General features: G+C 36.5%; 1 protein-coding gene across 2 annotated transcripts in view; it reads left to right on the top strand.

The window, feature by feature from the left end:
* Positions 1 to 27,633, top strand: part of GLS (glutaminase) — a 58,491-nt gene that overhangs the window by 18,672 nt on the left and 12,186 nt on the right. The window contains exons 7-15 of one of the 2 annotated variants that reach the window (XM_083842903.1): positions 2,680 to 2,738; positions 10,341 to 10,373; positions 10,634 to 10,692; positions 11,867 to 11,933; positions 12,442 to 12,492; positions 14,851 to 15,027; positions 16,116 to 16,247; positions 17,809 to 17,901; positions 18,724 to 21,879. In XM_083842903.1, the coding sequence (XP_083699029.1) occupies positions 2,680 to 2,738; positions 10,341 to 10,373; positions 10,634 to 10,692; positions 11,867 to 11,933; positions 12,442 to 12,492; positions 14,851 to 15,027; positions 16,116 to 16,247; positions 17,809 to 17,901; positions 18,724 to 18,870 (818 nt within the window). In that variant the 3' untranslated portion in view covers positions 18,871 to 21,879. Of the gene's footprint in view, positions 1 to 2,679; positions 2,739 to 10,340; positions 10,374 to 10,633; positions 10,693 to 11,866; positions 11,934 to 12,441; positions 12,493 to 14,850; positions 15,028 to 16,115; positions 16,248 to 17,808; positions 17,902 to 18,723; positions 21,880 to 27,633 lie in introns of those variants that run through there. The other variant, XM_083842902.1, reaches the window with a different exon arrangement.

Consider the following 27,633-nt stretch of genomic DNA (forward strand, 5'->3'; position numbering starts at 1 on the left):
TCACCTCTTCAGTGCACTGTTGCAATTACGCTATCAGCCTTCATTCCTTGTCATTGTACAATATGCAGTCCCTTTGCCGGTGGCATCCACAGTGAGGGAGATCAGTAGTTGCTGCTGCTTTAGAAAGAGACCTGTGCGTGGCTTTTTTAAAAGCTAACATAGTGTCTGAACCCTGAGAGGTAGAAAAATTACCTGGGATGGAAGTAGTATTGACAGGAATGAATGACATCTCTTCTTTGAAACTAGCAGGAATCTTTCAGAATACAAATTTTTATTTAAACACCATGTAAGTGTTTTTCTTGTTTGTTTTGTCATCCATCAGTTGTAGGTGCTCGTGTGTGGGAAGTAGTTGGATAGCGTTGTTTGGGAAAATATTGAGAGCTGCTTTCTGCAAGCTGGCTGTCCTGACAGGGTTGACTCTGCTTAGAGGAAGGAGGCAGTGGTAGGCTGATGGAAGGTATCCTGCTGAGGTCTGTGCTGGATGTGTTGGTGTTAGGCAGCAGCAGGAGGGAGCTCGCGTTCGCGTGGTGAGCAGGAGGCGTGCTGTGCCTCGCCTTGGTTGGTGAGGCACCAGCAGCAATCGTGTTGACTTGTCAGAGGGGGAGCCAGACAGCTTCATTGCAGAAGCATGTTCAGGAAACCATGTTTCATTTCATCAGGTTCTTGCTGTTCTTCACGTGAGGGCAGCACATGCTGATAGATTGGTAGGAAAGTGGTGAGAGTTTAGCTTGGTAAGACATTAGCCATTGAGGGACAGGAGTCTTCAGAGGAGAGGAAAAGTTATCGAGGCTGCTTGTGATGTTGAAGGTAGGTGGGAACCAGAGCATGTAACTCTCCAGGCTGAAAGGGGAGGTTAAGGGCTCCTCTGGGTGCCACTTACAACTGCTGAAAAGCAGTTGTGAAGATGAAGGCTTGTACCTCTTCCTGCTCAGGGCAGGTGATATAACGAGAGCCAGTGGTCCTGTGTCGTGGCTCGAGGAGTGCAGGTTGGATGTTAGGGTAAACTTGTACCCCAGGAGGAACAGGATGCTCAGTGAGGTACTGGATTTGCAGTGTTCGGAGGGTTTCAAGGCTCAGCCAAAGCCAGGACTGACCTGATCCGACCCTGGCAGTAGCCTTGCTTTGAGGGGGGGCTGGCTGGAATGACCTCCGCAGGTCCCTTCTGGCTGGCAGCCTGTGATGCTCTTCAATCCTCATTTGTTTTGCAGCATGTTACTGAGTGGCGTTGAGCTTTTTGGTCCCTAATGAGACTGAGTTCGGAAGCTATTGAAATGACACATTTTTCATACTCAAATGTGGTTTTAATAAAAAGTCACAAATTTTTGACCCAGGTCACTGGTATTACTGATAGGAGTAGAACAGGATGTGTGGTGTATGCAGATCTCAAGTACAGTCAGATGAATGAAAATGAGGACAATTCATGGGTTGATTGCAGACACAGACTGGCCGAAATGACTTCAGAAACATTAGTATATAGGTTAAGTTTATATCTTAGGGGAGCTTCAAGTTTTTTGGACATAAGTCCCTGGTCTTGTCCTTTCACTAATTGAATAACTTTTTTTTTTAAATCTTTTTAGTACTGACTTTCTGAAAAATACTAAAAGGACCTTGATTTTTTTTGGAGATTATTCTGATAGTCAGGGATGGCTAAGTGCAATTGACCCTGACCCAGTGTAAATTTCATGGGAAAACAGTATGTGTGTGTACATACAGTGTATCGGACTGATCTCTAAGAAGCAATTATCAAGTTCCTTTAGTGTGTATTAACAAAAGTGAATGCTTTGTATTTCTAATTGATTTTTTTTCCAAATTTGGAGATAAAACAAATAAAAAGAGGAATTTAAACCTGTCACAGTATCGAAGTAGTGAAAACTAATTGACTCTTTCAGACACTAGAACCCTTAAAGAGCAACATCCTAGTTAAATGGTACAGCAAAAGTGTTAGTTTTAAAAAAGGAAAGAAATCTGTAGGAGGTAGATGTTGATGAATGAAAACTACTAGTTAAGAAAAGTAGACAACTGATAAGGATTTTTTTAAATAGCGTTTCTTCCAGTGGGAATGCAGAAATACTGCTGATATGGAGATTAGTGATAAAAAGACGTAAACATAGCAGGTGTAAGCTAACTGTAAAATGTTAAATCTTGGTGAGGATGAGTAAAGTGGTGTATGTATTTCAGAAGAAGCCAATAGAAACCTCTGTTTTTTGAAAAGACCCAAGTTTTTGTGTTTAAGTACAGCAATAAGGAAATTCAAGAACTGGGATTTTTTTTAAAGTAACTGTTGAACATTTTAAATTACAGAGACTTGGTAAGTTGGAGAAAAATTGGAAAGTCCCTTGGGGGTTGTTCTGCTTGCAAATGTTGTATTTATCAAATCTTGGATCAATGCAGAGGATTCAAAATCTTCAAGAAAAGACATTGCCAGTCTGATTCTTTTACTGGGTTGTTATGGAGCATTAGGCTGAGTGTGTTCTAAGCTTTAAAGTGCTTTGCTCAGAATTACAAAAAACTTACAATATTTTTAGTGTTACAATTTAGGATTATATAGTTTAAGATTATATTCTATCATTGTAGTTTCAAGTCATATATTTCATATTTATCATTTTTCACTTAAACACCTGTTTTTGATTGACAAATGTGTCCTGGGATATATTTGTAATTGAAAACTTTATTTCACAGACAGGCCTCATAACCCTATGGTGAATGCTGGAGCAATTGTGATCACATCTTTAATCAAGGTAAAAAATTAACTTTTAGTTTCTCTAAGAATATTTTAATGGAATGTAGAAAAGTATTGTATGTTTTCGTTGCCTGTGTTGCAATATCGGATGGCAGCACTAGCAGGTAGACCAGCTGTAATGTTTTCTAAGTAGTAACGCTTCCAAACAAAGGCAGTATTAGACTAACAGTTCTTAAAAAGAAGTAACAGTGCAGCTGAAAAATTTTCTTAATAGTGTTTTTAGTTTTGTTTCCTTCTTTAACTGCATAATAATTTATATTCTCTCGAGAGAATTGTCTGGTATTAAATGTTAAGAGTATGTCCTCAGAAATATACTTTATAGCACTCAAATATGTTTCTGAATGTCTAATGCTTATATAGCATAAACTTATAAGAATATTTTTTGCTGTGCAGAAGAAATAGAAGATCCTGTAATTTGTATGAGCAATGTAGTTATATTCCCACGTCAGTCTTAATTCTAAATTTGTCTACTATTAACATACTGTGCGACTGAATTACATTGAACTTTTGATACGTAGTTTTGTTCAGGATGTTAAATGTGCTTTCTCAAATGTGTTTAGAAACAGTTACCTCTATTTTGCTGAGTAAACTGGAAGCTGAGTAAAGACTTAACATCTTTAGCCCATGATGTTGTGACTTCTGGAAAGCAGTATTTTCTTTTTCATTAGAATAACTATATATCTCTTGAAGTTGTAAATGGTGGAAATTTCATGTAATGCTAATGTTTACCAGATACTTTTACTTGTTTTTTCTGCCTTTTGTTTTTTATAGCCACTGATATGAAAAATATTTTTGGAATTCAGGATACCTGCTTAGAGTTCTGGGGAACATATCAGTCCCCCCGAGTTCTGAAGTAGGAAACTTAATACTGTTACTGGAGAGATCTGAAAATCTTGTTTACAGCCTTTGTCTTGGTTATGTTTCACAGTTCGTTAGCTAGTGTGTTTCCTACCTCCTCTTTCCAAATTGTTGATTTTAAAATTACTTAGATCATGATTTTTCTGTTATTTTATATTTAAAGAAGGTGTAAGAACTCCTGCTTAAAGACATTTATCTTTAATAGCTGTAGGTGAAAGAAAATGGCCTTAAGTATGACAGGTAAATTTATTCGCGTTTAATATTTTTTAAAGGTTGACTGAGCATTGAAATTCACTTGGATAATAGTGAATTTTAAAATCTGACTTAACACACTTGTCAAATGTCAAAATGTTAGATGTACTAGAACATGTCCTATTGGTCGTAAGGCAAAACACAAGCATGTGCCTCTTGCAGAAGGCACATAGTTCTTGATAAATGGTTTACTTGTAAATAGATAAAATGGTTTTGTTTACTGCATGTAATTGTGATATTTGTTAGAAGATTGGGGGGTTGTTTTTGCAGGGTGGGCTTTGTGTTTTTTTTTCTGTAATGTTCTTATGAAGAGTATTGCACTGCACCAATGTCTTTGCATGTGGTAACTGCACGTCTAATGGGCGCATATCACACTTATCACTTCATTATTTGTTTTCACTATGATTACAATGTAGATATTCATGTACTGCTTTCACTAAGATACCATTTATCATTTGAATAACTAACCAAACTAAACATACCATTCTGAGGAAAACTACATAGAGGGCTACAGAAAATAATAGCTATATTTTTTTGTGGAAAAATACAGCTATTTGTTTACAGCTATCTCACAGTTTGTGAAATAACTTCCTTACAATCTGCAACTTAGCAACATTCCGCCTAACTATACAGTGATTTAAGAAATTCAAGTTTGTGTTGGATCTCATCTGACTTACCCTTTTTTCCTGGAAAAGGTGGCTTCATTAACCTTTTGTTCTGCCCTCAGTTCCTCTGAAATCCTTCTATCTTCATTTAAGATGTTACTTACATATATTGACTCTGTTTGGCTTGTGGAGTCTAAGAAAATTAAAGGATCATTAAACATGGTTCAATTTATCCTGTATGCCAGGTTTATCTAATGATAGCACGTTGATAGCTATGGAGAGACTGCTGTATTTCAGTGTTAAGAATGCTGTTACCTCCTTTGAGATATGTTTGCTATTTTATCTCTTTCTGAGATATTGGTAAAACAAGTCTTGCAAAACCTACAACCGTTACATTGTGCAGGACTCAGCAGCTGTTAGCATGCATGATTTTGTACGTAACTGCCCTTAATCTGACATCAATGATGATTATTTGTGGATAAGAGATGAAGCTTGGAGTAATCCTTTTTTTTTGTCAGAATATGTAATATTTCGGTGCATTAGGGGGGAAAAACAGTTCTTAGGGTCCCAAACCCAGTTTTGACTGCACTAAGAATTAGGTATGTACGCCTTAGAACAGAGAGAGCACAGACCTAAACTGTAAAGTTTAGTACTTGCTATTCATAGTAGTAAATAAATAAATGTACATACCAAGTTTTACATTTGTTTGGCTTAGGCATGAATAATGATATACTTTTACCTGCTTATATGATTCTCCTGCTGTGCTTGGACCTGCAGTGCATTGAGATTTTGGTGCCTTAACCGATGGATCTGTTCTAACCGTACTTGCATTGCACTCCACAGACTGTTTAAAGCACATATTTAGCATAAAAATCCTTTAGCAAAAGGAAATACCGTGGGCTGATTTTTAATTAAAATTTTAAAAAACCCTGAGAACCCTTTTGCTTGTTTGTTATTGTACAGCCATTTGCCTTTATTACTAGTTAACAATTATTTCAGAATTGTTTTAACGATATAACTTATCAAAAGAGAACATTAGTGGCAATTATATGAGTTTGTGAAAAAATTATATTAGAATAAAACGATAAAATCTTCCAGGTCTCCAAGGAAATACAGGTGCCTGAAACAAGAGGATGCAGCTGCTGGACAGATGTAGCACAGATTGGTGCTCTGTGACCACCTAGCTTTCTGTAAATCACCGTGACTGGGAAGTCTTTATTACCTTTAGTGTAGATGGGGTTTTAATGCTTTGGTCTCTTGTGTTTTCTGAAAGTTGAAACACAGTCCTCAAAGGGCACCAAGTCCAGAAAGACGAGTGGTTGTGGCAGCACTCGGCGTGTCCGCTTAACCGTGGCTGGCAGTGGGGTACCGCGTTAGCAGTGCAGCCGAGATGGAGAGGAAGGGTTCAGGGTGAGACGCGTAGAAGGTGGTGCATGGCTGTGCAAGGAATTACAAGGCATCTTAAGTAACTTTTTATTGTTACGTGCCAAGATTCTGTCCGTAGATTAAAGCTTTTTTAGGGTAGCAGCAAAGGTTTGGGTGACGATAGTGTATATAAATCCCTTGAGTGCTGACAAGCATGCGCAGGATCTGTTTACGTAGCCAGTGAAGACAGATGCGAAGGCTCAGTGGAGCGCTCTGTGCTAACAAACTAATGTGAGGGGCACTTAGATGTATTCGGGGGCACAGCAATATTCACAGTCTTTGCAAGAAAGTTTGGTACAGGTGAAGATGAAAATGCTGGTTTTGGTGACCCTGAAAAAAATCTTAACTAGTAAAGCTTTGCTTAAGCATAAAAAGCAGAGTATGATTCTATGATTCATACTTCAGAGCATTTTAAATATACCAGGAAGCCTGAGCGATGTAAAAACCTGCCCAGCTGTTCTGAGGGTCTGTTTGCTGTCAGGGTGCAGTTATTAGGAAGCTTACACAATCTTGATTGAGCCCTTGAGGGGAAAAAAATACATGTTTCTCAATGGGTTTATTTAATAATACAGTTAAAATAAATAGCACAGGTTTAGCTTAACTGCTGTCTGCTTCTTGCTCCAGTTATCCTTCCTGGTAGCCTGATGTATGTATACATGCATACAACTTAAAAAGGTGTGTTGGCATTGTGATCTTCATCGTGAGATACTTGTATTTATTTTGGAGAAGTTTCCTCTCATCCTGGATGTTTCGTTTTCTTGTAGTAACTAACTTTGAGTAGAACATACGTTCGCATCATTCTCTGCTTTTTATTGCAACTCAAATGTATTACATGTTACTTGGCCTAGAACATGTAGTAGAGTAGTATGTGGCTTCCCGTTTTGGAGTGGTATTTGAAACGACATGTCGCATTCAGTGGTTACCTATGAAAGTATGTAATACCTGAAGGATACAAGAATATTTCTCATCTGTTTGAAATAGTAATAGTATTGTTCTTCATGGCTCAAATACTTACTGTCTGTGACAGTGTGCTCTCAAGTATTTCAGAGCTGAAAACGATACGCTAAGCAGTCAAGACACCAGTTCTCACAGAGCATGCCCAGATTAACAAATAAAATAAAACAGCCTGTAAGTACAGAAAGCTAGAATAAAGAGATTAAAAGTTAATGTAAAATGCACAAATGTAAAAATTTTCTTGCACTGTAACAGTTAGGACTCCTTTCCTTGGTGCTTTCCTCACAGTGTAGTGTTAAGTTATACATGTAACTTTAAAAGTCCCAGACATTTATTTTTTTAATAATCATCTTCTATTTTAAGTCTCATGATCCAGATATTCTTATTAGTTTGGCTTGGATTCAAAATTGAAAAAATATTTTAACAAGAGACACATGGTAAGAGCTTCTGTGGTCTAAGTGCATAAATATTAAATGTTGATCAGTGAAAAGTGGCTAATAGCAACCGCTTTCCTAGTAATTATTGACTAATTCTGTTGTTGCAAGCTCTGGTAAGTATCCATGTGTCTCTCTGTACATGTAGGCATGGAACTTATGCAATTGCTTTGTATTTTTCCAGTAGAAATACAAATAATAGAAATGCCTTCTTTAAATAAGAGGAAGATCACTAAGAACCTGTCACAGTCAAAAAAAAATAAAAATTTAAAAAAAAAAATCAAATTTGATAGACAGTCGTAGCTTCCACTGTGGTTTTGAGGGTTTACCAAATTGTTTTCGCAAGTTTGAATCTTCTGTCTATCAAACTGCTTCAATCTTAACATTTTCAGTTTCATTTTGTATTCATTTAGAAATGTTTTTCCATATGTATATACACACAAGCATGTATACAGTAAGTGTGTATATGAACATATGTTCCAGTAAATGCAGTAAGTGTTTGTGGAGTTAGTGCATGGAATGTTCAATGTCCTAGACAGGTGAATTGCATCTGAACTTAAACTTATAAGAAAAAGAAAAACAAAAAGTATTGTCCAGGTGCTCCCAGCCTCATAAGCTTATACAATCAAGCTAACAATAAGAAGCACTTGCAGGAACAGAAGGTTTTTTGTGTCTTTATATCTGTTTAAATTATTATGGAAAAGTTGCTCAGTATTCTGTTAAGATTTTATATCTACACTTAGCTTTTAATTGTAGAACATGCATTATCTTTGTCTCTAGATTTTTAGAAGGAGGGAGGCATACATCTGTAAGGGGCTGAAACAGGGAAACTAATGCCTTGCTTTTTGAGTCCTGTGAATGGGAGCAATATTTACTGTTTTAGTTATGTCTTATGTTAAATCCCTACTGAAGTCTTGGTCATACGATTACTTAGGCAAATGTTTTAGGTATTATGAGCAGTCTACTTTCTGTAACAATGCTCTTCTTTGATGTAAAGTACCTATGGAAGTGTGTGGAGCATCAATGATGACTAAAAAGGCATCGTCTGAGTTAGTATACAGAAGATTTTCTTCCCAAAATACAAGAGTAGATGCAACTGTTAAAAAGAAACCTTTTTTTAATAATAAGTTGATATGGAACAAGTTTGCATTGGGTCTTTTGCCCACCAATTTTATATACTGCTAGAAGAGCCATTTTTTTTGTTGAAGGGCAAGGAATTTTTTTCAACTGGGCAAAAAAAGTGAAGTAATATGTATTTATATTTTTGCAGAAAGCATGATCCCTTTCTCCCTCTTTCTTTTTTTTTAACAAAAGAACTTGTTTCAATTTATTATGTCTAACCATACAATTATCGATGCAGCATCCCATAACTAATGCTGACCCACTTTCCCAGAAAAGATGTTCATTGTGCATTTGAAAGGTTTGAAAAGGTTTTTGTGGTTTAAATGTTGTTACATATTTTACAGCATTAGGATCTATGGAATATTTTGACAACTGCAACAGTTCAATGAAGTTGGTAATTTCTTCTTTTAATTATTTTTCATTGAACAGATTTGGAGTTAAAATTTTAAGGCTTGTGTTCTGGTATTATACAGGAACATTTTGATGAAATGTAGCATAATTTTTTATCTTATTACAAATTAGATAGAGATTATTGACTTTAAGGTTATTAGCTTTTAATTGTAAGGTAACCACGGCTGTGTAGTTCTATCAAAACAGTCTGGTGTTCCTTTCAGCTAGTGATTGTACGTGTATGACTGCACATCTTCTTGTAGATGAGCTGATGCATGGGCTTCAGAGATTACCTGCAACACCCTAATCCACGTAGAGTGGGAAATGAGACTGGCTTTACGCATTTTATTAAGTAAAATACTGGTTGATAGAAAGCTTCATTTTTTTCCACTTTTTCCCTGTTCCCATACTAAACATTGTGCAAGTAGTGTCTTGAATAGTTTGCTAAACAGAATGTTATAGCTAAATAAAGTATCTTTAATACTAAAATTACTTATAAAAACATCTTCTGCAGATGTATTGTTTCTACTTGTGTATGTAATGCCATAGTTTTTTTAAAATTCCTAACATGATGCTACTTGGCTACTTCAAAAAATTAGCTCAATCCCCCTTCCCCCCAGTCGACCATGCACTTTTTCTTAAATCTCCCACCTTTATTTCAATATCTTGCTACAGGAATTCGTGAAAGGTCACCTGTCAGATAACAATAAAGAATCAATACATCCTTAACTGGCAGCTACTAAATTTGAGACTGTTCTTAAAAAGAAAAAAAGAAAAGCCCCAAATAACACCCCTCACACCTACACCCCCATTCTCTCCCCAGAGGAAAGAAACAAGAACAAAGCAAACAACCCCTTGATCTTAAGAATTAAGTGTCCTAGCATCCTTATTATTTTGTTTTATATTTTACTTTATGTTGTTAGCAAAGTGATGTACTGTCCTGTATGATGTGAAATTATATTTTTTCTGTTTACTTTTTAATAGGTAGGACACTAATCAGCTATTAAATCAGATACTTTTGATTAAATGCAATTATTTTCGTAGTAAGGGGTAACACTTTAAGTCTTCAATCCAAATTCTTAGTATGGGCACTAGCCATGGAAAATATTTTAGCCTCAGTAGCCTGAATTTTGCTATGCTCAGCTCTATTGGTAATGTAAGACTACCTATGGTTACTAATCTATAAAAAGTTAGTGTTTTCATTATAATTATCCCAACTGTAGTTATTTTTATATTTTTTTTGCTTTAAGTACTACTTTTACTTGTGTTAAACACATAAAGTTGAGTAGAGAGAGCTTAAAATAAAGCATACCTCTTTCAGTTTAAATTCATTTTCAACATGCAGGTGTTTGATAACTCTTATAGGATTTCTTTCTTAAATGATAGTTAAAGATTTACTTAACACTTTAATTTTTCATTAATATATTAAATGATTTTAGTACCTTATTCTTAATTAGCTTCATACCTTAGTTATATGCAATAAAAACCCTAAAGATGTTAAGTGAACTAATTTGTTCCTTATGTTAACACTTTTGTAAATTATTTTTTCTTTTCTTGCAGCAAGGAGCAAATAATGCAGAAAAGTTTGACTACGTAAGTGAACTGATATTCCTTTCTTCTAACTAAAATGAGTGATTGTAGTCTCAGTATGGCAAACGAACTGCATGTGAGATTTTAGTCCTTAAGTTTGTGTTTGGTTGTTTAAGCATCTCATGATTTGGATTGCGTTTGCAAAATTTTGTTACAAGATAGGTCTTAGGGTAAGGCTGGGTTGAAAGTTGATCAGTTACAACTTTTTTTATGTTGGAACATGTTAGCATGTTTTTTTTCTCCCTCCTCTCTGTCTTTAACAGGTGATGCAATTCATGAATAAAATGGCTGGTAATGAGTATGTTGGATTCAGTAATGCTACGTGAGTATTTTTCTCAGTAATAAAGTTAGGTGAAAGATACCTCAACTGACAGTTGGCATTATGAGTTTAGAGCAAAGTTTGGTTACTTAAAATGGAAACCATAATTTCATCCCTGATGTCATAGGGTCTATCTTTGGCTTAAAATTATCAGGAAATAAAGTTGTGCATGTCTATGGATATCATCACTGTGGCTGTATCTGACATTGAAGTGTTCATTTTCTCTTTGAAATGTCATTATTCTGTTGTAGTGCTATGATGCTATGGCTCTGAGAGCTGTAAGTGCGTGCAACTCTTATCTTCTGGGCATTCATATTAAAAATTAAAGTGTGCGTGCTAATGGTTGTGTATCAAATGTTGAGAAAGCAAACTTGATACAGTTGGAACTCTTCATGCTTTTTACTTGCTGTATTTAAATTCTTTTCTAAAATAATTCCCCCGTTTCCCCAGATAACTCGATATGTAGCATTTCAGAAATCTTGAGAGCTTTTTGAGGCAGCATTGTGAAAAAATTTTAAAGATTCCACACAGAGCGGCATCCAGGGTGCTAGTTGGCGTGCGCATGGACAGAAGCAGCAGCATGTGTTTTTCCTGCATGTTGTTTGCGTCAAAGTGCTTACCATGGAAAGTACTAGCTCTCACTGCGACTCTTGTCTTTCTATATAAATGTAATAGAATAACCAGGTAGGAGAGAATTACCTGTCTTTGTATCCATACAGATTCCTTCTTTAGGTTTCATCCTTAACTTAATCATCATGATGAACAGTGCAGACGTCAGTCTGGTCATTACTTTAATGTGATCCTCGAGTTCCTCTCTAGTTTGGTCCATGTTGTCAGTGAATGACCCTTTCACTACAGCTTATTGTCAGGTGTTTCTTTCTGCCACTGCCTGTTTAGGAGTGCTTTTGAGAGTAGGATCTTGCACTTCTCTTTACCTGCAAGTCAGCTTGTGTATGTATAGGTAAACCAGTACTATATGTATTCAGCTGTTGAAGCTTGACTCTAACTTAATTCACTCCAGCAGGGTGTACTGGGCTGAGCTTTTATGGCAATTTGTTAATAAAATGTTTGTGTTAAGAAGTAATGTGTCTTTCATGTGCAGTTTTATTGAGCTGTCATGCTTCTCTGAACTTCAACACTTCTGAAAGCTTGATCTTTCTTCTTTATTTATTTCAAGGTTCCAGTCCGAGAGAGAGAGTGGAGATAGAAACTTTGCAATTGGCTACTACTTGAAAGAAAAAAAGGTTGATCGCTTTTGTTTATCATATTTTGAAGGTTCAGTGCTTTTCATAGTCTATCAGTGTTCTTAATTTCTTTCACTTGATGTTCAGAATGACACAAACTTTTGTAGTATTCTACGTGTATTGTAGTCAAAATGCCCTGTCTCATTTAGGGTGTGAATACATGTGTCATTTTCATTGGATACTTGTAACCTTGTTTCTGTATCATAGGACAAATAAATTATCATGGCTAAAATATATAAACTGTGCTGTACAGATAACGTTATAAGACTTTAGGTGCATTTTGCAACTCAATGATTTAAAGCTGTTTAAAGCTGTACCAAAAATATTTTAACACCTAGCTTTGTTGACTTCATAGTATTATTTTTCAATGGGAAGTGATTTTTTTCTACTTGTTACATTAAAATAAGTGTTTAAGATCTGCCTAGTGTTTCATATGCTGATAAGAATATGGTTTAATTTTGTCTGTGTGCAACTTTACCTAAAGATTTATTTTTTTACCCTCATTCAGTGCTTTCCGGAAGGCACAGATATGGTTGCTATCCTGGACTTCTATTTTCAGGTAACTAACTCTAAAATTGAGACTTAGAATGGGTTTGGGATTACTGTTATAAACAATAGAAACTGATTTATTCATAAAAAGGTTTTAATGGCCTATAATTAGATTTGTCAGCATCAGTTAAACTGTTTGGAAATAAATGATGTACACTTAATGTATCCAGATTTGCTTCTGTTTAGATGATGTACTTAGGTGTCTTTATTGTTAATGCAAACTAGCAAATGTCTTTAAAGCACAAGTAGTTCAGAAGCTTGTCCTGTCCTGTGTTATTTCAATGAGTTTAAAATATTTCTGCTGCTTCGAGTTGCTGCTCTTTATTGTACTGTGGAGGATGTTGAACTCTGACATAACTAGAATAGTATTTGCATGTCCTATTGTAAGTTTAAGTGTAGTGTTATAAATGAAATAACATGAATATCTCCTCCTTTCTTAACTTTTTACTTTTGAGTAAAACAAAGAATCTAGTCAAATGCATTCTTCCTTCCCCCGTGTTATTTTCCTCACTTTAGCTAATTATTTGCAACTGTCACAAAACGACAACTTGGCAAGCGTGAGGTATTTTGTCAGTAAGGCTTTCCTTAAAAAGAAAAAAAATCACAATTCTCTGTTGCATGTAGTTCTGGAGCCAGTTCAAGTTGTGTTACTGATCCAGTCTGTCTGGGGAAGTGTTTAAAAAAAAAAAAATCGGTTCTCAAAAGGAGTCTGTTTTTGATTCATGATACTTGTTCTTACCTGTGCAAGTTAGAAACTGTTTTTAAGTGCAGATTTTTATCTGAGCTTTGTATTGGGATATATCTGTTCCAGCCTTTAAAGTGAATGACTGTTTATAAATTGTGTATGTAAATTGGACTGTTGACCACTTATTAAGTTGGAAACTAGATACAAACTAATAGTCTACTTTGAACTGTTATCACAGAACAAACTGATTTTTTTTCAAAGTACTGTTTAAACATCCATTTTAAAATGCTTTCTGTCCCACAACAAGTTCTAATATGCTTCTGAGTGCAAAGCTATTCATAAGTTAAGAAAGGCCAACGCTAAATTTTCTAATACAGTTTTAATTTGGCTTTATTGTGCATTTTGAGCCCGAATTTCATGGCTCTGTCACTTACTTTTCCCTTACAAAATCCCCTTTCCACCCCATACTCAGATAACAGGGGGCATGTATATTGAGTGGCAATTTGATGTTTTCTTCTCATTGCACAGAGCTTATTTTTCTGCACTCAGATTATACTTTAAAGGCTATTTTTTCTCCTGTATTGCTGCTTCCTCATTAGTGTAACTGGGAACTTTCTAAGCAGTAATAAACTTGGTTTCATATTACCTCTGTAAAGTGAGGAAGAATTACTGTTATTTTGCAAAACTAAGGTACAAAATGTAGGTGCTGAAAATGAGAACCTAGAAATGCTTTCTTCAAAGTAGGTGATATTCTGTAATGCTTCATATGTTTAAAACACAGTTGCTATTTTAGATGCGTCTCAGACGTTCTCTTGATTTGCAACTCCAGTTGATTGGACTAGGATGTATTGAGTTTGGCAGCCGGAAAATAAGAATTCCAGGTAGTAACTACCCATGAAAACTTGGATTAGGTAACTTCATGAAGTATCATGTAATGACTGTTTGGCAAATCAAAAGTACAAGCACTAGTTTGTTTACTTTTCAGAGTAGCATTTCAGCTTCAGGTTGAAACCAGCTTATCTTTTGGTTTCTGCAGAAATGAGGCAGCATCAGGTGATGGCATCATATCACATTTCCTGATGTGTCACCAAAGTATGTATAGTCTGTACTGAAGCAGGGATCCTGGGAGAGACAAACATGTGGTCATATCACTAATACATCATAAAGCATATATGAGACAAAGGTAAAAATAAGGCTGCATCAGCAGGAAGTGCTGGCATTAAGACTTGTATGCGCTAGACTTTGCAGCTTTGAAATGTACTTTTAATAGATAGTGTGGTCTTCTAAAACTTAAAAAAAAAAAACTCAAATTGAAAAAAGTTAATTTATGGCTTTGCCATTTAAGCAGATGCAGAATACTGAGATAGTTTTCCAGACCTCTTCCTTTCAAAACAACATAAGGTGGGTGGGGGGAGGAATGAAGCTGAGACACTAACCCGTGGAAAAATACTGTCCCAAACTACTAAAAAGGCTTGCAAACACTGTCACTGGGATCTTTATATCTTTATAGTAGGAAGATTCAGACCATATTGATTGATGCTACTAGCATCATCTGTAACAAATATTATGGTGCAAGTTATTTAATGAAATGTTATTTCTGTAGAGACATTGTTGATCCTGCTATAGTGGACCATATTGTGCTAGAGTTACCAGTTCTTATAACATAAATTTCTTTTTCATAAGCTTTGCTCAATAGAAGTAACCTGTGAGTCAGCAAGTGTGATGGCAGCAACTCTGGCTAATGGTGGCTTTTGTCCAATCACTGGTGAAAGAGTCCTGAGTCCTGAAGCAGTCCGGAATACCTTGAGTTTAATGCATTCGTGTGGCATGTACGACTTTTCAGGGCAGTTTGCCTTCCATGTAAGTAGTTTTCAGATATTCATTAGAGCTGACTAGGAAGACTAATCTGTGCTATTTTATTCCATCTTCAGGGGCTTGCTTGCCTACTTTTGCAGGGCAGGGGGAGGCATTATATGAATTGTTTAGGAATTGAAACAGCGTATGGGAAAAATATCTCCTGGAATCCATGGCACTACTTGTATGCAATACCTTGAAGTACATGAGTATAATCTCCTACTTGACGCTTGGGAATCCTTTTCACCCTGATACGTACTTAAACCTTAAAGGCTGTTCGTGAGAGAAACAGGTGACTGATGCAGATGTAAGCATAGCTGAAAGAATCCTGATGTATGGGAGTAGAAGATAGCAAGAAGCTTTTGCTAGCAGTTGCTTTTTCTTTGATTCAGGCTGTTTCATAAATCGTCCTCATGTATTGTAAGTGGAAGCTGTGCACAACACGTAGCATGTTTCTATGTCTGTCAGTATGTTTCTTTTAAGCAAGTATTTAAACGTGCTGCAGCTTGTGTTTTCAGTGTGTTGTTTTTAGCATTTTCAATTTTCCTTGTTGCAAACTTGTAAAATTGACTATGGTGCTTTGTGTGACCTAAGAAGTTACTGCTTACTGAAATATGGAGATATGAGACATTAGTTCCTATTGAGGGGGAAGCACCAGCTTTATCTGGACTGTAAATAGCTGGGTTGTTTAATGACTTTATGGGCAGGCTCTTCTGTTTTCTTGTTTGTTTACCTTTTCCATTAAATATTTATATAGCTTTGTACTAATCCCATTGTGCAAACTCTTCATGACAGACAAACCATATATATTACTGCTTAGTCATAATTGCTTTATTACAACAGAGAGATTTGGATTATCTTTTTTGCTATATCACTGGCTTCTGTGTTACTGAGAGCAAATATCTTTGACCACATACCTCAGATAGCCATGAACTGTGGTTCAAGTTACTGTCTGCCTAAAAAGAAATAGGTAATAATGCTTTGTCAGCTTAAAAGTGCTTTCCAGATCTACCTCATACAAATGCTGTGTAACAATCTTCAGTAAAATACATTGCATGCATGCAGAGGACAATGACTCTCTGCTTACTTTATAGGTTGGTCTTCCTGCAAAATCTGGAGTTGCTGGTGGGATTCTTCTGGTTGTTCCTAATGTTATGGGCTTGATGTGCTGGTCTCCTCCTTTGGACAAGATGGGCAACAGCGTTAAAGGAATCCATTTTTGTCATGTAAGCAGCATTGCCTTTTTTTCTTTTGCAGCTGGTGCTTACTGAGTTTCAGTTGGTATAGCTGAGACCTCACTGGATTAAATAGTGATTCTTCATTCTTTCATATGTAGCAATTTCATCTGATCCAAGGGTGAGAGTCTGTGAAAAGACAAGATGCTTACATTCTAATAATAAATAGCACTTAAATTTTGTGAGCATTTAAAAAAAAATACAAGAAATACTTTGACCTAACAAAGGCATCAGTCTCCTGTATGCTGCATTAGAAGGTGTGGAGCTTTATCTGTTGGATTCTCTTCCTCTACAGTCATGAAGGAATCAATTTTCAAAACATAAGAAATGCAGCTGTTCTTATTGTAATAAAAGGAAAAAGATTCCAAAGAAATATTGCTGTTCTGATTGATCTTTTAAAGCAGATTTCTGTAAATCTGATACACAAGACCTTCATACATCAGATGCAGTTGCTGGCAAGCTAGTCCTAGCGTTGTCTTTTGATTTGAAAGAGCTGTGGACAGTCTGACAACAGTGTTAGAAACAGCAAAGATTTTATATAGTTTTTTTTAAATGACAAATAAACATTCTTTGTGGGAGAGGAGAATTTAAAAAAGAAGTGTCATCGTTATTACTCTCTGCCTAAATCAACCTTGCAATACTCATTAAGTAATGACAAATGGAAAACAGAACAAAGTTTCAAGAAAATAGTAGGCTCTCTAGAGTCCCATAGGAAACTTAGGATTTTTAGTAATGCATTGGAAGTTGAAGGCAAACATTTTTGTTCTTCTTCCTCAGTAGCAATAACAGTAAATCTGCACTGATACTAGTTTGGATGGACTTTAGAACCTGGGATGTAAATACTTGTATGAGTAGCCTTCACTTAGCTTATCCGCAACAGCATGGGATTTACAGTGTGTAAGGTTTCAGTTTGTGGATGAGCAGCAATTACAACTTTCCATCCAGCTGTGCAGTACAAAGTTACCTGTTGTAGCCTAAATATTTTTAAACCTTTGATGTGGAAGTCTTGCACTTGATACCTTGAATTATCAAGTCACTAAAAATAAAAACCAGTAGGTGAAGGAATTACTGCACTTACCGGTGTTAAAATGAGACCTAAAACCTGATAGATGATCATGGCACACAAGTAATGTGAGTGTAGCATTCTGTTTTTCAAATGTAATATTATAGCCACGTTGTGCAATTATAAATTTTAATATAAGATTCAAACCAAATTTAAGTCTATTATGTCATACGTTTTCTTGTTTCATACTATTGATGGAATTTTCGAGTTTTATATAATAGACCAGCCCATAGATACTCTGCAAATTGCTGTCTGTTCTTTGCTTTTTTAAAAAGTGCGTTTAATATTGTTATTAAAACATACTCGTATCATTGTGTTACATTCAAAGAGCCTTACAGACATTGGTACTAATTTATTGAATAAGCTTTTCCTACTGGTTTAAGTTACTATGATATGATGTAGAACTTCATATGTAGAGTGCTAATATTATATCATATGCATTTGACTACCATATATAGAAAATAACTTACGTTATTTAAATATTTGCAGGATCTGGTTTCTTTGTGCAATTTCCATAATTACGATAATTTGAGACACTTTGCAAAAAAGCTTGATCCTCGCAGAGAAGGTGGTGATCAGCGGGTAAGTTAAAACTTTTTTAGTGAGTATTGCATGTAGACATCAGATGAAATATGGAGAGTTCTTCGCTAAGTGCAAAACTGCTCAATGACATGTATTGCATCAAAGTTTTCAGATAAACTAATCATGCACATAATTAGTGGACACTTACCTGGGTGGACCACACAATGACAGGGTTTTGTATAGTAGAATTCCATATTAGATTTGTAACTCTTATCTCATGCAAGTTCATCTCCCTCGCTAGAGTAAGCATACGGTATCTGATGTGAGTCACTAAGAATTGCTGTTATGGTTGCCTTTTAATAAAAATAAAATTGACAAGCTGGGGAGCTTAGTCTTTTGTTCTGTGCTGGAATGCATGAGATGTATGTTCAGTCTTTTTTCACAGTGATATATCTCTGAGACCACGTTATTTGCCGAGAGTTGCACAGGCAGTGAGAGCAGGCCTTAGGTTGCTGTAGACCAGTGCCTGTTATTAAGGAAGTGGTATAAGCAGTCGCTGGGAAAGAACTGAATCTAATCCAGCTTCATGCACAAAAGATAAGTGTGAGGGTGCTTGAGATTATGATTAATGTTTTAACTAAGGCATGAAGATTTCAGTGGGAGAAGATATAGGAGAGTGATTGTTGAAGTGCTTCTAAATATTTGCATGCATGCATCTGAAAAATACTCAATTTGGATTTGAATTGTTTATAACTGGAGAACAAAAAATAACAGTTTACATGTGAAGAGGTGAAAAACTTGAGTCTTTTAGCATTGATTGCAGATTTGGATTTTTTTCCTTCAAATACACTAATAAATAATGTATGTTGCTTGAACAACTAGCATTCCTTTGGACCAATGGACTATGAGAATCTCCAGCAAGAACTTGCTTTAAAAGAAACAGTATGGAAAAAAGTGTCACCTGAATCAAACGAGGACATCTCCAGAACCGTAGTGTATAGAATGGAAGGTCGGGGAGAGCAAAACTAAGTGAATGGGTTCTAGTTCCATTAAATTCTACATTTTAAAAACCCTCAAGCATCTCTAGATTTAACTTCAGTCTGAATATTGTTTGCCTGGTATCTTCATTTATATATAAATTTTGTGTAAATTCTGTATGCTATACCAAAAATGCTGTCAAAGTTCAAGGAAAAAAGCGCACACAACGAAAACCAAAACTGTTAAATGACTCTTGTAGTTAACTTAAAGCACGTTTACTTAAAAAAAAAAAAAAAAGGTAAATCTGAATGTTTTCAAAGATATACGTCTTGTGTATATCTGTGTATTTTTGTTCATATCTGAGAATTTTAAGTAAATTAATATTAGAGCTAAGCAAGAACTTAAGATGTGTCCCCTGATCAGGTTCAGCATGTGAAGACAGAAGAATTTTAATTAAAATACAAAGCAACATAATGTCAGCAAAATACAGTAAACACAATCTCCAAATTAAGTGGAGTTAGGTTCAGAGTCATGTTATTATTGTATCCTTTACTTTAGTAGAAACTTTTAAATTGCTTTGACCAGAAATGGATCCCTTAGATATGCCATGCTAGTGAAAATGATGTATTTTTTTATCAGAACTTTAATCATTATTAATGCTAATAGTGAATTAAAAAGAGCAAAAATGGCTGGGGAGGCCTGGGACAGAAGAGGAAAAAAACTTGCCTTGTTTGCAAGTTGACTAATATAGCAGAAAGATTTCTTAGCAAACTATCTTGTGTCTTGCTAGCTGCCTGCACTGCCTGTTGGTAGTTATGACTCAGAAGTCTGCCTTACTAATAATGCTGTGCTCCACCCTAGAGAGGAATGTAAGCAATCCTAGTTTTAGAGTGCTAACCAACAGAGTAGTGAGCAGGAAATGTATTCAGAGTAAAGCATTTTGATAGATGATATTAAAACTGTTTACAATTAACTTATTTTTCAGCCGCTAATGTGTGTGCATGTTCATATATATGGTTAGAGGTCTCATTTATTTTTACCCGAGCAAATTTTAAAGTTATCAGTTGCTCCTTTTTCAAGCGTTAGCAAGTTTGCACCTCTGCCAGCTTGCAGAGAATCAGGACTTGGATTCTCTTACAGGAAACTACATCTGCTAACTTAAATAACTTGATATTTACACTTGCTATAAGTGTCCTGAGTAGGATAAGGAAATGGTGCATGCAGGCTTCAGATAGGTTCAGTAGGCAGTGCTGGACAGAGGGCACAGATTTAATCTGTAGCTATTTTGAGATTCTGAATGATACTAAAAGTCTTAGAAAACAATTGTATATCTTTATAAAATTTTGTCCTGTATAAGCCTGCAGATAATTGGATGTATTCCACCTTCCGGTGTGCCTCACGCAGAATCATTTTTTATAAAACTCTGGAAAACTTGTCCAAATAATGATAAATGCTATTCCTTCATCTATGTGCATTAAAGCTCATTGAGGATTTTAAGAGGTAATGATGGATGATTCCTTAGCAACAACTCCACCCCTTCTCCCTGCCTGCCCATCCCAATTGCTCTCCATTTTTTGGTTATCCGAAGCTCCAAAACGCATTTATGCGTTAGTTTTGCATAAGGGGAAAGTTATGGTTTTCCTGCCCCTTTTTGTCTCACATAGATGTTTGTCAATCAAGGAGCAAAACTTATGTTCTCTGAGGAAGCAAGCTGTTCTTAATTATTTTGTTTAGGTATTGTTAGTCTTGCATAAACATTTTAAATAATACTAATATATGCAATAAGCTCTGACTTAACCCTGAATAATCTTCATCTAGCAATGTATTGAAAAAGGATGAGCTTCCTTAGTTTGAAGCCTGTGTTTAAAATGTTCAAGCAAAACGATACAGAAAATCACTATTTGGTGAATTTCAAGTCCTAGTGGAATAAACAAGCAAGTCTGTGGGACAGATGTCAGTGATAAATTGCTGAATAATGGCTATTCTTTATCACTGATGTTTGGCATTAGGTTTGTCATTGCTTACCTTGGAAATAAGTAAAGGCAAAGTCTTGAACTATAAAAATTTCTCACCTGTTTGAGGTTTTTTCAGTGAAGTAGTAGTTAGAGACATAACAAGTATTCAGATCCTGCAGAACTGTGGTTACCTGAAGTACCCTCGATTGCAAGAGGGAAGGTAATGTGTCTGTGCTGCTAATGAGAAGTATTTACAGTGGTTACATGTTGCTGATTACTGATTTAGTTAAAAACTGAGAAGGTGTGATGCAGGATTTGCAACTAAAAACTTAGATGAAGATGGGCAATTGTTCCATCTGAGTTAAAATCTGAAAGTGAACATCTTGTAAATATAAATTACTTACCAAAACTTGTGCTAGACACGAGCTCTGTTTGGGAAATTCGAAAACAAAATCAAGGAGACAAGTCAATCTTCAATATGCATAGTAAGAACCTTTAGGGTACAGCTTACACAGTCTTTACTTTAGATAATATATTACAGTTCTGTAATATATGCTCTTGAAGCCTGTCTCAGAACTTAGGCCAGCCTCTAGTTTGGAGGGGTTAGACTCCTTTGGACCAAGTACTTTGCAACTGGCCTGCATTCAGGGGGTCTCCTTCCGGCCTGACGTGTCTGCAGATGGCTCTCAGTGATGGCAGGCTACGCAGGTAGCAGGGATCAGAGTTTTTGGTCTGCCACGGCAACTTGCCCATGCCCGGACGATGTTTGGTGAGTGGGTCTGAAAGAATGTGGTGCTAGAGGCTAGTCATTGAACGGTGGAAGTCTGCAACAGTTTTAGTGTCACCTGTGCTACAGTAATAGCAATTCTTGATATTCAAGCATTTTAGCTGTTTGTTCGTTTTTCTTTGTCGGCATCATTAACATTTCATTAGAAATGTAAATGCTTTTGGAAGTTTTATTTTAGCATTTGTGTTGTACCTTTTGGCTCAGTTGTTAAGTTACCTGTCTCGTTTTCCATTTTTCATTTGCATTGTATGTTATTTATGTATCTCAATTTCCAGCATGCTTATTTTTGTATTGTTTAATAAATTTATTTTAAGCTGATTTTATTGTATTTTTTTCACTCAATGGCGAACAGATTTGCTCAAACACCTTTTTGAGGCTGAAGTGAAATAGGGAGCACTCTATTCTAAAGAGCAATAAAGTTCTGGAAAACTAGATAGGCCTAGCAGATTTACTTAAATGGGTCATTGAAAACCTTCCGAAGATTTCTTAAACATTTTGTACAATGATTTAATTATTTTTCTCTCTGAGCTGTTATCTTGAAAGCAAAAATCAGAGTAGCAAAACCTCCTTACTGCAACTTTGCTAATAAAAATGTCATGGTGCGGTAGGATATTCATGTTGTTGTGTTTTTGTGTGGTTTTAAAGATACTAATTGAGTTGCTTGGAAAATGTGGTTAATGGGGCCAGAGCCAGAGTAGTAACCGTTGATAGGGAGCATTAAGAAGTAAAAAATAGAGTTTTTAATAAATCAAGCGAGGAAGTTGGTCCAAAAACCATGTCCTTGTGGTAGCGACAGAGGGGTCTGAACAACTGCTAGCTGTAGCTCTCTTCCTGGCAAAGCATGTATCCTATGTCCCAGGCTTGCTTTTTTTTCCTGTGAAAATTTATTCAAGATGTTAATTAGGAGTTGGGTCGGTCTATAACGTATATGATTCTGAGACGAGACGCTTTCTGTAGAGACATCCCTGTGCTGGGGACAGCAATAATTATTAATCTAGCTTTTCTGTTGCTTGGTTCTTAAACTGCAGTTACTTGTACTGTGCTATTTGAAAATGAGCTGTGTCCTCATTGTACATAATAAATACAGCATATATCAAAAGAGTTTATCTAAAAGTCATGAAGATAAGGCAGAACAGTGGTAGATACAGAGAGGAGTACAGATGATTTACTCTAGATCTTTTTTTTGTCTATTGCAGTTTGTTTTTCATTGTGCTTTTTTTGTCAGAAGACCAGTGGGTGGGTAGACAAATAAAAAGGGAATGGAGTTGGGTGGGAGGAGGAGGGCAGAGGGAGGGCAAGAATATATTGCTTAATTAATCTTTAATAGTTTTTGATTGTTAATTATTTCTCTTGGTCATGATACATGTCATTGATGCACAAGCAGAGTAGTTAATTTTGAGTTTCATCATATATAATGTTTATATGTTATGTTCAATCATATATAATGTTTATACAACAGTGTTTTATTATCCCAAACATTGTATGATTTGACTTTTTTTTTGAGTTCAAATACTTGTTTTCTGATGGAAAATGAAGGTTGAAATTTAGAAGCAGCTTTTCCAGTGAAAGAACAGCAGAGCTGGGGTGACCTAACAGACCTAATGGTTTATCTTGGTGCAGTGTCTCTTTGCTGAGGAATTTGAATGTCATAAATGTCTACTGTAGTTGAAGGAATGGCAAGAAGGTTTAATCAGGTAGATAGTTAACTAAAACTTGAATTCATTTATCTATTTTGTTAAATCATGCTAATATCTTGTGTGTTCTGTACTTCTTGTCCCCTCTGGAAAATATGACTCAATAGTGTGTGTAACGCAATGCTTTTGAAGGATGGGTAATGCTCAGTCCCATTCTGTTTCAGGAACTTAAGTCCTGCTATGTTGAATAGTTTGCAGTCTAAATTATTAAACTACCTGCTTAGAATCAATAGTAGTTCCTGATGTAACATTTGTCCCTTCTAGAGAGCATTGTATACAAAACAGAAATGTCCTGTTTCTCTTTGCTTTTCAGGTAAAATTTATCTTACATTATTAGCTTCTAATAATGCTTTCTGCAGACTTCTGAATACTTACCATTTATTTTTTTTGCAGGCCTTAAGAGTGGCACAGCTCTTCACGTAATCGAGTTACTTCAGAAAATAAGCATATGTTTTTTTTTTCTGTGCACAGTGAGCCTTGCATAAGGGTTGTATCTGAAGCTACAGCTTAACTAAATCAAGTTCTGAAATAGAATTTAGGCTGGCAGAAGTGTGCTGGCGACAAGTTTAGCACCAGTTTAAATGCTTTAAAATATAATGTAGGCAGTGAAGCTAATGTGGAGGCATGACCTATAGTAAGGCTGTTACAGCTAACTGCAGGTTTTTAGAAAGGGTAAGAGGTGTGTTTGTGTTTGGAGAATAACGCACTGTCACTTCAGCATTAAATGTGATGAGGAAATGGGTTTGAACAATGAACAAAGGACAAGGGGTAAAGGAAGGAATTCTAGAACATCTTTTTTGCCCTCAAAGATGTTTCAGTCAGCTGTACTTTCATACATTTCATTTATGCAGTGGACACGTGGTGGAGCGTAACTGTTCTAAGGTAACACTTGCTGTTTTAGCTGATGCTCTGCTCTGATTTTTCACCTAGCTGGCACTTAGCTGCTGCTTTTTGTAGTATTGTCTCTGTGTTTTCCTGATACCTGTTTTGCTTGAAAAAGGCAGAAGTTGTCTTCTGCATATCTTCTTTCCAGATTCCCTCTGAACTCTGTATCTGATCAGTAAGAGCAGATCTTCTCAGGTTAAGTAGCACTACTACCTTATGAATTACAGGCAGCTGGTAGTGCTTCTCCTGTTCAGTGTATGATAATTTCATGATTATTTGGTCAGACTTGAAATAAAGTCTGTTTCCTCTATTTGAACTTCTCTTAATGTGTTTGGCTTCCAGCATCATGTTTGTTTCAGTGAAATTGCTTCAGTTAAGTTCTTCTACGTTGTTGAATATTCTGAAAATTCTAAGTAATTATTTTGATAATAGAATCAGCAACTGTTATTTTCAGAGTTTATTTTTCTTTGGAAGAACCTTTAATTGCTAAGTGCTGTTACGTAGGCTTTTCTCTTGAGTTGCCTAACAGCTGGTATGCAGAATTTAAAGTATTCAGGTGTTTTTAAAATATTATGTCCACTGTAAATTGGGAGTTCGTCTTCATCAGTGTCTTTTCTTAAAACGGGACAATTATACCTGGCTGGGTACAATCATCATAACCCACTTGTATGAAGTGCAGGAAATTGTACTGGCTGTAAGCGTGAAACCATAGGGTCTTGAAGTTGAGCTTGGAAGGGATCTCCTGGAGATCATCCTGTCCAACCTCCAGCTCAGAGCAGGATCTAATGTCAGCTAGATCGTGTTGCTCAGGGACTTTGCCAAAGAAATGTTGAAAACCTCCAAGACTGGGTTCTCTCTAACCCAACTGGTTAATGCATCCCAGAGTTCTACCACTTCCATCCCGAAGAATATATTGGGAAAAACAATGACTGCTAAAATTTACCTTTCTTGTTGCTTGTGGTGGCTGACTCCGGTCTTTTCACTTTGCGTGGTAAGCTTACCATCGTGTGGAAGTGTGTTGGCCAGTAGGGAATCCTACAAGTGGCATGGGTAATGCTTTTGGTCAAGCCATAACTAACGTTGTACTTCTTGCTTTATTTTCCTATTGGATTCTCATTTTTTTAAAAAGCTATTCAAAGTGATTTAAGAACTTGAAAGGGCTTTAGTCCTGTATTTTTTCTAGTATAACAGGCTAATGCAAACTTGGAAATAGGTTATTTGCTGAGGGACAGTGCGTTACTTCTGGGACCGCTTGTGATCACACTGATTACTAACAAAACAGTGAATTGTTCCTATCACCCAACTCTGTGTTCAGAGATAATGTCGCTTGCTTCCTGTTGATGTGATTCACCAGTCCGACTTTTTCCTCGAGGCAGGCAACTTTATTGTTTGGTCAGGAATTACTTGTTCAGTATCAGAATGGATTTTTTTGGACTGGTAGACCTGTCTCTGGTTATAAGGGTATCTGTGGCTTCCTGTATGATAACTGCATTTCACGCTTCTTTTAAAGGACTTGTTTTGAACTTCACCAGCCTGTATTTGTTCAAAGACAACTGCTTAATGTAACTTCTGTTTGAGAATAAACTGAACAGCTGAGTATGTTTTGGCTGATGTACAAATGGGGAATATGACTGTTCCCAAGGCTTTGGTGTGAAACCATGGAGGTGGAAGATCTGTTTAAGTTAATAAGTGCTACCAATGGAAGAAAAACAGGTAACAAATAGACTGGAAATTAGAAGAAGGTTGCTAGAACTTGTTGCTGATAATTCAGAAACAATCCTTCCAACAAGAGTAGAGTGCAAATTTCTCGTAAGACCTCTCCTATTCTCATTCCAGCCTGCTGGATGTAGTCAGTTCCTTGCTTGTAAAGCTTGGGTAAGTGTCTCCAAAACCATCTTCCATTATTTTTGGAATAATTCTGGTTCAATGTCTTGTAGCTGAGAGTAAACAGCCATTCATGAATTGTGAAATACCTGCAGCCAGGAAAGCAGGAGCGTTGCTCTGCTGGATGGTGCAGATATCTGTTGTGGTCAGTAGGTCCTTGAAAGGGCAGACGTTCTTTTGTCCTGCCTGCTTAATGCAGCCAGTGTCACTAAAGCACTCATCAGCATTTGGCTTTATTCATTTGACTGTTGTTGATCCCAGTCCTTTGGTTGCAAAGTTTGCAGTGTTAGTAATGTCTGTATCCACTACTTCAAAGGCTCTTGTTTGCGCTCCTGCATTCAAAGAGTCGACTCATCAGTGTTCATCCCACTTGTTAAGATTTTCTGTGCCTTTTGTTGCAGCAGTGTTTGCAGGGGGTTAGTCCATGGAAGGACTGAAAAGGGCATACAAAAATCCATGTCATGAGATGACCCTAAGATTCTGGCTGTGGTTTTCTGCAAGAATTATTGTTTTACCATTTCGGAATTTCTAATCATCATAGTTCAGTGGCAAAACATCCTTTTTGTCTGGCTTTAAAACTTTCTTGGCAGCAGAGAAAGGTAAAGGCTTTGAGAAGGTCGTTAAAATTTTCTCTATATAACTTTGGAGCTTTGGACATAGCAGCAAGATTCAGCTATTTCCATCCAAAATACTGATGGCAAATGCACGTTGCCCAAAACAGAAACTTTTCCTCATTTTCATTTTCTGACTTGGAAGATGCAAGTCTTTATGCCTTAAATGTCTCACTTGATTTAGTAAAAGCTGTGTTCAAAAAAAGTCTACGTACTCATCTGTTGTCATACCACCCACGGCAGACAACACCACAGCAATATCCTTGCGCAGGAGGACAGGCGTGAGGCTGACTTTGCTATTACTCCTCTTGTTAATTTGCGCTGCTCTGGAACTGCTTGGTTCATTAGAGTTACTGAGTTTTTGCTTATTAGGTCTTCAAAATTTCTGGTTGCTGTAGTGTTTTCATTTTATGAATGTTCATGAAAGGTTTTCTTTAAATAGCTGTTCATAGCTGGTATGTGGAATCAACCAACTTTAGGTCTTCAGTCCAGAAGGACTATTACATTTTTTACTTAGGGTTTTGGGAGTTTAGTCAGTGATAGGCTTCATACTGTTGTCTCCAAAATTGGAAATGTGTTGATTCATCGATACCAGAAGTCAGAAACAGCAGGTGGAACTGAATGTGATCGTGCTTGTCATAACGTGATAAAAGCAGTTTCTGTACTCAAGTTTCTCCTTTCTCCAGTGTTCTTCCCTTTTGAAGTCAATCGTCTTCTCCAAAATTCTCCAAAACAAAGGTCAGAGGTACTGAAGCCAAGTGTAGGACTTCTACAAAGAATTCTTAGTGAGTAGCAGGTAGGATTAGCTACTCTTTTACCAGCCATACCCATTTTCCCAGCCGTGTGTGCGCATGGGGAGGGAAGCTCTCATCATTGCATCATCATCTAAGCCACGATGAGGTTTCAGCATTCGTTGAGGCTAAAGGCTTCCTGTTACTGTAGGAAGAACTTAGGATCATCTGCTTGGGGGTATCCACACCAGAGCTATATTGGCTGTG

The sequence above is a fragment of the Anser anser genome (genome assembly GCF_964211835.1).
Source record: "Anser anser genome assembly, chromosome: 6".
NCBI classification, from domain to species: domain Eukaryota; kingdom Metazoa; phylum Chordata; class Aves; order Anseriformes; family Anatidae; genus Anser; species Anser anser.